The sequence below is a fragment of the Castanea sativa genome, chromosome 11 (genome assembly GCF_040712315.1).
Source record: "Castanea sativa cultivar Marrone di Chiusa Pesio chromosome 11, ASM4071231v1".
Lineage (NCBI taxonomy): Eukaryota > Viridiplantae > Streptophyta > Magnoliopsida > Fagales > Fagaceae > Castanea > Castanea sativa.
Genome location: NC_134023.1, coordinates 40,553,230 through 40,566,239, shown reverse-complemented (window position 1 = coordinate 40,566,239; position 13,010 = coordinate 40,553,230). Strand labels below are relative to the sequence as shown.

At 41.9% G+C, this 13,010-nt stretch overlaps 1 protein-coding gene across 1 annotated transcript; it reads left to right on the top strand.

Moving 5' to 3' along the window:
- Positions 1 to 326: 326 nt before the first annotated feature.
- LOC142616505 (uncharacterized) lies at positions 327 to 4,058 on the top strand. Its single transcript, XM_075789344.1, has 5 exons — positions 327 to 1,055; positions 1,893 to 2,098; positions 2,294 to 2,432; positions 2,580 to 2,924; positions 3,132 to 4,058. Exons 1-5 carry the CDS (start codon positions 327 to 329, stop codon positions 4,056 to 4,058), a joined length of 2,346 nt encoding a protein of 781 aa, XP_075645459.1.
- Positions 4,059 to 13,010: the final 8,952 nt, after the last annotated feature.

Here is a 13,010-nt window from a genome sequence, read left to right as displayed (position 1 = left end):
CGTCACCAAGCGTGCGTGACAAAAGCAAATACTGCCGATTCCACAAAGATCACGGCCATTACACGGAGGATTGCCGAGACCTGAAAGGACAGATAGAAGAATTGATATGAAAAGGAAAGCTTCAGAAGTACGTAAAAAAGGGGGACTCCAGTAGGTTCAAGGAGGGCGACACGAGCCAACGTGAGTCCTCGTCCAAGAATGAGAATCGCCCATCTCAACCACAAGATGTGATCGGGGAGATAAGCACAATAGCAGGAGGACCTTTCATGGGGGGATCATACAAGTCCCTCAAGAAAGCATGCCAGAGGCAAGTAAACAGTGTCCATATGGAACCCTTATTGAAGAAAAGAAGGACGAACCAAGATTTATTCTTCAGCGAAAAGGACGCAAGGGGAGTAAGGCAGCCCCATAACGACCCTCTGGTGATAGCACTCACAATTGAAGGGTTCAACACTAAGAGGATTCTCGTCAACAACGGTAGCTCCGCAGACATCATGTACCTATCGGCCTTCCAACAGTTAAAGCTAGGTCCTGGTAGATTGCGCCCGTTCGAGTCCCCCCTCGTTAGCTTTAGCGGTGACAGAGTGTATCCCAAGGGCATTGTGACGCTAAAAGTCACAATAGGCGTCTACCCGAAGCAGCAGACCCGTCATCTGGACTTCTTAGTGGTAGATTGCCCCTCTTCGTACAATGTGATCATTGGGAGACCCACGCTCAACCGGTGGAAAGCAGCAATGTCCACCTACTGCCTAAAGATAAAATTCACAACCGAAGACGGAGTCGACGAGGTAAAAGGAGACCAAGTTTTGGCCAGAGAATGCTACCAGGCCGTGTTGGCTGTAGGAGAAAACCACACATGGATGATCGAGGGAGAAAAAGAAGACAACATGGAAGCCCTGGAAATGGTGGAACTCGTCGAGGGAGAAAACTCAAAGGTGACGAGGATAGGTACAACCATGAACCCCGAGATGAGGAATGAACTCGTCCATTTCCTTAAGGGAAATTTGGACGTATTTGCATGGAGTCATGAAGATATGCCGGGTATACCACGCCAGGTAATCCAGCACGAGTTGAAGACAGACCCCGAGAAAAAACCCGTCCAACAGAAACGACGGGTCTTTGCCCCCGAACAAAACCAAACAATCACGGAAGAAGTTAACAGGTTGTTGTAGGCAGACTTCATCCGAGAAGTTTACTATCCCGAATGGTTGGCCAACGTCGTGCTGGTGAAGAAAGCAAATGGAAAGTGGAGAATGTGCGTGGACTTCACGGACCTGAACAAGGCTTGCCCGAAGGATAGTTTTCCCCTGCCGAGGATAGATCAGTTGGTAGACTCTACGGCTAGACATAAGTTACTAACATTCATGGATGCATTTTCTGGTTACAACCAGATAAAGATGGCTGAGGAAGATCAGGAAAAAACTGCTTTCATCACAAGCCAAGGACTCTACTGCTATAAGGTGATGCCCTTCGGACTGAAGAACGCAGGAGCGACGTACCAAAGACTGGTAAACAAGATGTTCAACAAGCAGATTGGGAGAAATATGGAGGTATATGTGGATGATATGCTTGTCTAGAGCAAAGAAGAGTTTACTCACCTGGACGACCTGGGAGAGACATTTAATACCCTCCGAAAATACTAGATGAAGCTTAATTTAAGTAAGTGTGTGTTCGGGGTAGCTTCAGGAAAATTCTTAGGATTCATGGTATCCCAAAGGGGAATAGAAGCAAATCCGGAGAAGATGCAAGCGTTACTCAGCATGGCATCACCCAAGACCGTCAAAGAAGTCCAAAAGCTCACGGGAAGGATAGCTGCACTCAATAGGTTCGTCTCTAAAGCAACGGACAAATGTCTTCCCTTTTTCAAAACGTTGAAGCAGGCTTTCTCCTAGACTGACGAATGTAAAGCAGCCTTTCAAGAGCTCAAGCGTTACCTTGGTAGCCCGCCCATCTTGAGTCCCTCAAAGGCAGGGGAAAACCTTTACTTATACCTGGCAGCATTAGCCACGGCCGTCAGTGCAGCCTTAATTAGAGTGGAGGATAAGAAGCAGCTTCCAGTTTACTATGTCAGTCAAGCCTTCCAGGGAGCAGAGGCCAGGTATCCCAGGATTGAGAAAATCATTTTCGCCCTAATAGTGGCCTCACGAAAGCTACGACCATACTTCAAAGCACACCCTATCCTTGTAATGACGGACCAACCTATCCGAAAATCCATGAACAAGCCTGAAGCAGCTGGGAGAATGGTCCAATGGGCAATTGAACTCAGCCAGTTCGACATCGAATACCATCCCAGAACGGCCATCAAGGCGCAAGCTCTGGCAGACTTCATAGCTGAGTTCACCCTTCCAGAAGATGACGACGGCAAAAATGAGGTGGAACGGTGGACGATTCAGACTGATGGATCGTCAGCCCAAAAGAGGGGAGGAGTAGGGGTCATTATAAACACCCCCAATGGAGAAAAACTCCAATATGGAGTCCAATTAAAATTCACGGCAACCAACAACGAGGCTGAGTACGAAGGCATACTGACGGGACTGAGACTTGGCAAAGCCCTTGGGATTAAGAACCTGCTTATTCAGAGTGACTCGAAGCTGGCAATAGGGCAGATCCGGGAAGAGTATGAGGCGAAAGAAGAGAGGATGCAGAAGTACCTTAAGCTGATTAAACATTTAGCTTGTGGGTTTGATAAGTTGGATTTCGTTCGGATCCCAAGAAACCAGAATGCGGCGGCAGACGAGGTCGCCAAAATGGCCTCGTCCGAAGAAGAACCAACGAACAGTGAAATTCTCATGGAGATTCAGAAACACCCCAGCATTGAAGAAGTCCCAGTATTCTCCATCCAGAACATAGGTGGTTGGATGGAACAGATCGTCTCATATCTTCAAGACGGCCATCTCCCTCGTGACTCAGTGGAAGCCAGGAAGGTTAAAGCAAGAGCGGCTAGGTTTACAATTTTGAATGATACCTTATATAAAAGAGGGTTTTCCTTGCCTTATCTGAAGTGTCTCGATGAGGAAGAAGCCAAGTACGTCCTCCACAAAATCCACGAAGGGATTTGTGGAGACCACGCCGGGCCTAGATCCCTGGTAAGCAAAGTTGTTAGAACATGATATTTCTGGCCAACCATGCAGGCAGACGCCACGGAGCTCGTCAAGAGGTGCGATAAGTGCCAGAGGTTCGGGAATGTCCAGAGGCTGCCAGCAGAAAAGATGACGACGATTACCTCCCCGTGGCCATTCGCACAATGGGGGATTGATATCGTAGGCCCATTACCCCAAAGAAGAGGACAGGTAAGGTTCCTGCTCGTCGCTATCGACTACTTCACTAAATGGGTCGAAGCAGAAGCAATGGCAACAATCACAGAAGCAAGAATCCGTAGCTTCATGTGGAGAAATATAATTTGTAGGTTCGGAATTCCAAGAGCAATTATTTCAGATAATGGCCGACAGTTCGATAGCCAGGGATTCAGGGACTTCTACTTAGGGCTAGGCATCAAGAATAAATTCTCGTCACCTGGACACCCGCAGTCAAACGGACAAACGGAAGTAACTAATCGAACACTGCTCAGAATCATCAAGGCCCAGCTAGACGAAGCTAAGGGCGCGTGGCCGGAAGAATTGCCCAATGTCTTGTGGGCCTACAGAACAACGGCAAGAACCCTAACGGGAGAGATGCCTTTCAGGCTCACTTATGGCACTGAAGCTGTAATCCTCGTCGAGGTGGGTATGGCCAGCACCAGGCGAGAAGTGTTCCACGAGGAGGACAACGACGACCAACTTCGAATCAATCTAGATTGCTTAGACGAGGTAAGGGATAAGGCCTCGAACATGACGATGAAGTACCAACAGAAGATGACTAAATATTATAACAAAAGGGTCAAGCTCAGAAGACTAGGAATTGGCGATCTCGTCCTACGCAAGGTGACTACTGCAACTAAAAACTCCGCCCACAGGAAGCTCGGTCCCACATGGGAAGGACCTTACAGGGTCGTGCACTACTCCCGGCAAGGTAGCTATCATTTGGAGACCCTAGACGGACAAAAACTCCCGCGACCCTAGAACATAGAACACTTGAAGAAGTACCACCAATAGATGTAAATCAAGAATGTACCGATTCCTCAAAATTAAATGAAATAATGGTTCAAATAATGTGTTCATACAGGTACCGTCAATAGAAAGTCCCGGAGACCCGCTACAAAGAAATTTTTGTCTAAGTAATAAGATTCCGCATAGACGGATGTACATTACTGACGAAGGCAAAAACAAAAAAATTTGTCTAAGTGATAAGATTCCGCATAGTCGGATGTACATTATTGACGAAGGCAAAAACAAAAAAATTTGTCTAAGTAATAAGATTCCGCATAGACGGATGTACATTACTGACGAAGGCAAAAACAAAAAAAAATTTTCTAAGTAATAAGATTCCGCATAGACGGATGTACATTACTGACGAAGGCAAAAATTTTTTTTTTTTGTCTAAGTAATAAGATTCTGCATAGACGGATGTACATTACTGACGAAAGCAAAACAAAAATTTTTTGTCTAAGTAATAAGATTCCGCATAGACGGATGTACATTACTGACGAAGTCAAAAACAAAAATTTGCCTAAGTAATAAGATTCCGCATTGACGGATGTACATTACTGACGAAGGCAAAAAAAAATAAAAATTTTGTCTAAGTAATAAGATTCCGCATAGACGGATGTACATTATTGACGAAGGCAAAAACAAAATTTTGCCTAAGTAATAAAATTCCACATGGATGGATTATTGATGAAGGCAAAGTCCGAAAAACACCTAAGTAAAGGAAAATGCCTAAGTAATAACGTTCCAACCAGATGAACATACGAAGACAGAGGAATTAACATACAGAAGAACATGTGTAAGTAAATACGATAAAAGCCTAAAAACCAAAGGCCATTTTTTATACAAAAAAAAACCCATAAACACTAGGCTAAAAATACACATGAAAATTTTAGATGTCCTGGAAATTGAGCCTTAAAAACATATCAGGCACCTCAAAAAAAAAAAAAAAAGATAAACTTCTTGATAACAGGTTCAAACATCCGGAGCGGCATTGACTTCAGCTGGGGCATCGAGGGCAGGGGCATCAGCGACGTGAGCATCAGGAATGTCTCCAGTAGCCTCAGCTGCGGCGGCTTGGGCAGCCTCGTCAGCAGAGATCTCCCTGTCGACCTCCTCCATATCCAGCGCCTCCAAATCTACCCCGGAAGGATGCTTAAGGCAATACCTCCTCAAGAGCTTGAACCCTTTAAAATACCAGCTGAAGAGCACGAAGTTGTACTCCTCGGTCTGCTGGAAGCCCTCGATGGCCCTGGAGGCGACGACCTTAATCTTTTCCTTCGCTGCCGCGAGCTGCTCGTCCTTCTCCAGATTCAGCTGCTGCTCCACCTTAAGGTCGTCACCCAGCTTCTTGACCTCTTCCTTGGATTGCTGAACATCCTCCATTGCGGCTATCAGATCTCTCTTCAGCTTCGAGTTCTCCATCTCCAGGACTTTGATCCGAGAAAGCGAGGACTCGACCTTGGCTTCCTGAGCTAGATACTCTGCTGAAAGATGAACAGTTTCCCCCAACACCTAAAAAAAAAAAAAAAAAACACGCGAAGAATAAATAAGAAGGGGGGCATATATGTAGATGCGTCATGTAAGACAAACAAGTTACCTGGACGAGCAAGCGGCTTCCTTTCCTCTGTCCGATGTACAAGGCCTTTTGGAAGCAGGGGTTGGGATCTCTTCAACCGAGGTGGCCGGAGAAGCCGTCCTCATCGTCTTGGCACCCGAAACAACGGGAGTGGTCGAAGCCGTCGGAGTAACGGAAGAGACTTTCCCCTTTACACGAACCACCTTCTTCCCGAGGTTGGATAAAGGTTCGTCTTTCTTTGACCTCATTTTCTCGTACATACCCTTGTTGAATTTCGTTGTCATCTCTGCGAAAGGGAAAAATTTTATAAGAGAAAAAGCAAGTCAAAAAAGCACAGCCACAGGGTTGAGTCCGGCGAACTCAGGAGCTTACTCTTCTTTCCCTCGATATCAAGGCTTCGCAAGACGTAGGGAGACGGATCGGGGCCGAGGCTGTAAAATGCAAGCGTCCTCGGATCTACTAAGTCGTCCCAGTTCTCGATGGTCTGGGAATACGTGATGGCCGCCTCAACGCACTCCTTGTACCTACTTTTCAGCTTTGGCCTTTGTTTAACTGCACAGGAACGAAGAAAGTTAGTAACGATAACTTTAAAAAAGAAAAAAGAAAAAAAAAAACGAGAAAGGAGACTGACGCACCTAAGGTCGGGGTTCCCCACCGACGAAGCAACCTGGGGATCTCATCCCAGTCTTGGCTAGAGGGAGTCTCAAAATCATCCCCAGACACAAACACAAATCTGGACTTCCAATACCTGAAGGACGAAGGTAAGCCCTTGACGATCCTGGTTCTTCTCTCCCAAGGTACTAGCTCGTAATACCCGTACTCTTTGGACTCTTTTAGACGGTATAAATAGACGAGCTCGTTTACCTTAATCATATCCCCGTTAGCAGCCAACCATATTGCCATACAGTTGACCACTATTCTCCACGAATTGGGCATAAGCTGCCTAGGGGCAATCCCCAGATATGCCAGGAGCTCCATCACAAACGGGTGGACAAGAAGTCTAAGTCCACAAGTAAAAGCAGCCTCATAGAAGCACACTTCACCTGGGAAAAACTGGCAAGCCCTATCATCGTCAGTAGGGCGACGAACATGAACCAGCTCTGGGAACTGAAACCTATCCCTAAACCGACTGACGGCATCAGAATCTAACCCGCACGGCTCCACGAGGGCATGAAAAACCCTAACCTCTCTAAAAGTCGAAACGGCTGTATCTCCCCCCATAGGGTCGTCACTAGACGACAACCTAGTGTTGAGGTCACTAGACCTAACTTCAGACATCGACTGCGGCTCCCTCACCAAGCCTTCGAACCAATCGATCGACTTTTGGAGCAATGGAAACAAGTCACCTAAAACAACGCCTAAGCTGTTACCTTCAAAAACAAAACCCCTCAAATTGGGAAAAGCGCCTAAAGCCCCCCCTAAGCGAGCAAAGAGAAAAGAAATTGAAGGACAAGCTTCCCTAACCTCTAAATTACTGACCATGAACTCCCAAGCTAATAGGAAAATACTAAAATTCCCACAAAAAAGAGGGGGAGAAACAAACAGGAACACAGAAAGAACCAAGAAACAAGAAACCAAAAAGAAACCAGATACTTGCGAAAAAAGAAAAAATAGAAGAAGGAAAAAGAAGAAAAAGCTTACCTCAAAGAAGAGAAGCGAGAAGCCCAAAAGCTAAGCAAACACCAAACTCGGAAAAAAGCGAAGAAATATACGAAGAGGGTGCTCGGAGGAGAAGAACTAAAGTTTGAAAGAAAATGAAAGGTAAAGTACAAAGAAAGGAGTTTAAAAACCAAATGGAGGTGAAAACTGAAAATCGGCGGGAAACCCAAGGGTCAACTCCTCTCCAACCACATCACGCCACGTGGCCACGACCCACGTAGTGCCGCCACCACGCATTCAATGCGGCACGAAATCCCAAAGGACAAAAAAAAAAATGTTCAGCTTCCACGATCGTCACCGACGACCATGAAGCCCGGGGGGGCATCTGATGGGACTGACGAAGTTAAAGCACAGACGAAATTGCCTTCATGGACGAACATGACCAGTATCTGCATCATCAGAAAGAGTTAATGCCATTCAATGCTGCCAATAAAGCCCCAACCGTTACGAGACCAGCTGGACGAATCGGTTGTAACGCATTAAAATCCATAAAACTTCACCAGAGACGTTATCAGGGGAGTCATTAACACCCCAACGGCTATAATCCCCAAGGGAATATAAAACCCTCGCAACACCAATACAAGGTACAGAGACAGCATTACAACCTGAATTACTTTATTCTTGATATTTCGATTATTGCCTTCTTTCATACTGACTTTGCCATCAGAGGCGTTGTGGCAGGCACCACACCGGTGACCACTTGAATAAGTTCTTGCTCCCGCAGGGTTGTCAGAGTACTGCCAGGGACCATCTGGACGAATCCTAGAGGAACCGACGAGATACTGCTTCATCAATAGTGATGCGGGAGATGCAAGAATATTATTATTTAATATTATTTTTGTTTGAAAGTCAATTGTATTTTTATGTTTTAGGTCCTAGTAGTTTATTAGGCTATTAGTATTTGAATTTGGAAGCAAGATTATTTTTGTAATAAGGCAATTAGGGTTTCCTATTGTACTCCTTGAGGAGATAATTGACATTTTGATGAATGAAAAAAATGGCCATTTGGTCTTTTTTGGTCTGGTGCTGACTTCTAGTGGTTTCCCCGTTTGGTGCAGGCTCTAAGCAAGGCCTAGATGCTGACCCCTAGGTCATATCCATTTATTTTATTGTTGTTTCAGTTTTATTCCAGTTGTCTTGCTTTAGTTTTGGTATTAGAGCAAACACCAATTTGTTGAAGCATCACCGCAAGGAAGAACCAGAAAATATCACCCAAAAAAAATTAAAAAAGAAATCCATTACCATGTTTCTCATCCCATTAAACCATAATACCCACACAAAAGTCAACCACCATAAAAGAAACCAGATCCAAAAAACCCATAACCCACTCCACCAGAACAGTATCGCAAGAATTCGTTAATACCGATCTCACCCCGTCGTTCCCAAGCCGCTGTCCGTAGCCATCACAAGCTGCTAGAAGGGCTAGCCACCACAACCACAACCACAACCACAACACCATCAGTAGCCTTAGCCTCGCACGCCGCTGGTTCTACTACAAAGCCAAACTTGCATCTATCCAATCTCATGAGCTCTCCATCTCACCCAACTCCGCTGTTAAACCACTGCACTTACTGGAACTGAAACTTCATTTTGTTGTTACCAATCCACACCACGGTGTATCTGGCTGTTTAGTCATTAAAAAGGGGGGGGGGGAGGTCAAGTCCTCTAGCCCCTGCACTAGAGAAGTTCCAAGTCCATGAACAACCAACTCCACGTAAGGCCCACTACACTTAGCCGCCATCACAAGGGTCAGGTTCTCTTAACTCAACTTTTCATTTAAGATTCTTCTTTAGTTTCTTTACGTGCATACCAAAAAAAAAACCAAGTCTAGTTCTTCAATCTAGTCCACATGGATGCATTGATTTTTCTATTGGTGTTCAAACTTCAAACAGTGAAGCTTTGTTTGGTTAATGCCATGACAATCCCTTCTTTAGTAGGCCATACTTAGCAAGTCAAGTTGACAAAATCTTTTTGCCCAGTGAGCTATGGTAATATCTGAAGCACCTTATTTTGATGGTTGTAAAACTAATCCACTGGATTTTGTCTACTGGATGAATGGGATGGAGCAATTCTTTGAGCAAGCAAATTTTGTAGATAACAAAAAGGTTAGGTATGCAAAGTTGAAGTTAAAAGGTGGAGCACAAAGGTTTTGGGAGAATCTTGAATATTTCCGTTATCGACAGTATGAACCTGCCATTAGTGTGTGGGAAGATATGAAAGAAAAACTTTGTGATGAGTATTTGTCACCATACTTTTGAGCTAAGTATCTACCCTAATCTCAGTGTGGTATTTTTCAAGTTGAAGCAAATACGATGAATCCTCATCCCATTTCATGTACTTAGCGTACTTTTGAACAATCTATCAAGGAATTATCTACCAAGGAATTAAATGAATTATCTATAAAGCTCATGAAAGATGTTCAAGACAGGATTGCTCAAATGAAGCAAATGAAGACTCAAACTGATTCAATTGGGAAACCAAGGATAATTGATCACAATGAACTTATTGTTGCCCCCATAGAAGACAACTTGATGATGATATCTTGGTCGTGGAGAATCCTCACGCAACACCAAAGCCTAATGTTGACACAAACGTACATGCCTCGACAAGTGTTGCTTTAACATGTGTGCAAGGAAATGAATCTATTGAAGAGCAGTAAGGTGAAGAGATGGTTTCTCCAAAGAGTATTATGTTAGAGGGTGCATATGATGTGATATTGGAAGCTAATGAATCTGTTTTTGATCAACCTTCCATGGTGAATGAAGACAAATAGTTTGCTAAAGTGGAGAAAGTGGATAACATAGTGCTTCCAATGGTTCAAGATAAGATTATGTTGATTTCACACATTGATTTTATTATTCCAGAAGAGTTTGACACGGTGAAATTCAAGGTTTTTCTTTTCTCTATGGTCCCTAAGGTGATTCCAGACTGGAAGCAAGTGTTACTTATCAGCATCCTAATCCTTCAATGCTTTAGAACTCGAGGTTGAGTTTCCTCCAATCAGAGGAGAATGATGCAGGAGATGCAAGAAAATTATTATTTAGTATTATTTATATTTGCAAGTCAATTGTATTTTTATGTTTTAGGTCTTAGTAGTTTATTAGGCTATTAGTATTTTAATTTGTAAGCAAGGTTATTTTTGTAATAAGGCAATTAGGGTTTCCTAACCAATTAGAACTAGAGTTTAGCCTTTATAAGCAACCTATTGTACTCCAGGTCTACCCTAGGTACTAACTTCTAGTAGCTTCCCTACTTTGTGCTGACTCCAAGCAAGGCCTAGGTGCTGACTCCTAGGTCATATTCCTTTATTTTATTGTTGTTTCAATTTTGTTATAATTGTCCTGCGTCAGATAGACATTTCCCAATTAAACATTTCAAACACCAATATTGCTTGAGCAATGTACATCAATATGATATCCATCCCCAAACCAATTACCCAACTACTAACTAGGTAGAAATCAGGTAAGTGCAATGAAGGTTATACACATCTTCATTTTTTTTAATATTTATTTTATTATTATTACTATCTCAAATTACTTTGTTTTCTCTATTTTCACAAATACTAAGGAACTCCGTTTATCCCTCCCCTTTTTGGTGTATTGTACATGTTGTTAGCTTCTGAATTGGAAGATATGATAGATAAAAATAAATAAACAAACTGTGGGCTAACCTTGGCTGTTTAAACATATAAAATAATTAAAAAGAAAACAAACAGATGGTAACAGTTGACATACACAGTAGATTAAACACGACTTATAACAAAACGAAACTACCATAAGGAGTTCCCTAATGCTACAGCAAAAGAATGATTGACCAGGCCATTCTTGAAGTGGGACCTCATCTCAACAAACTGATTAATCATCAAAAATGGAAAATCTTTTGGCAAATTCCTGCTGTAATATGTATTGGTTAGGCTTAACATGTCTGATAAATATATGCATAATCAAATTCTTCGCTTCTTAATATAGTAAAACTATTTAAGGCATAGGATCTAGTGTAGCCCTTTTAAGTTTCAATATTTATTAGCTGAGTTATTTTGTTTCTTATGCACTTAAAAAAAAAAAAAAAACTTCCATGAAATTCGATGAACTTCAATAAACAAAATTATTAACTCAACTTCCAAAGACACCAAGCATAATCCAATTTAATCAGTACCTAATAAGTAGTAATAATCCAATCTATAAAATACTCCACTGCTAGAGAGGCTGAAGCTTAACTCAAAGCAATACAATAAACCCAAGTTAGTTGAAGGATTTCAAATGACAACTCAGCTTGGTTTGACTCATTTAATTATTATTATTATTTTCTTTTTGATAGGTAAGTTTCAAACACCATTTTAATCCAAAATAAATAACAAAAGCACATTCCAATTCCTATCAAAAATAGCATTCCCAAGTTATACATTATTGTGCTTAGGGGTGTGCAGCCAATTCACCAACCTGCCAAAACTGACCAATTCCAACCCAATCCGTCAGGTTGAGTTGGTTTTTAGGCCTTGGTGGGTTGGGTTGGATTTCAAAATTTTTTTTGATAGCGGGTTGGGTTGGGTTTGGGTCATAAAATTTCAAACCCACCAAACCCAACCCAACTCACTCATATATTTAATATATATATATATATATATATATATATATATATTTAAAATATATTATATAATTAATAAAATTTTTAAAATAACCGTCTCTTCCTATCCTATATAAAAGCCAATTAGTTCACACAAACCCTAATAAATTACTATTGTTGTTTATCATTAGTGCTGTTTGCCTTTAAGGAGTTACATTGATACTAATCTTTGAGTTTTTTTAATATATTTATATTTATATTTTTTTCTACTTAATTTAATAATAATAATAATAATAATAATAATAATAATAATAATAATAATAATAATAATAAATTTGTTCAACCCGACCCATGTGGGTTGGGTTGGGTTGGACTTATGTGATGAGTTGGGTTGGGTTGGGTTGAATTTTTTTTGACCCATCATGGTGGGTTGGGTCAAAAACTCCTCTCAACCCGACCGAACCCAACCCATGCACACCCCTAATTGCGTTTTCCATGAACTTCTTTCCTTTGGAGAGGAGGATCATCCATGATAATAAGCTCCTACATATAACTGAAATCCACATATGATTCCAGCCATTTTTATAGATTATGAAACTCAAGTATACTACCAGCAACTATTGGCAATACCAAGTTCTTTCAGACCTCCACCTTTACTAAAGTAGGGATGGCATCAGCAGAAGGCCAGGCATGGTGAACCTCATATTTTACTTTCACTACATATGTATGTATTTCTGTGATTGATTCCTCAAAATGACCAGCCTAAATAACAGGCAAAATTAAAGTTTCACAATTGCACCTAAAAGTTCCATGTTCTATCTCCTTTTATTTTTAAGAAATTGGTTTAAATTGTTGAGCCTCGTTCACCAAAAAATTGAATCGACATCCACAACAAACATTTATCATAAAGTTTTTTCAAATAATAATGCCAGGAGCCATTTGTTGCTAATGATGATAATTCTGCATCCCAGAGTAGATTTTGGAAACCTGATACACCTAATTCTATTAAGTATCCTTAACATGTGAACCTAGGGTCATCTAACTGTATTCAAACATAACAACTCTCGAAAGTAGTGATATTGTGGCCAAGAAATGTGTAGACACGTGAAACAGGTTTTTTTTTTTTT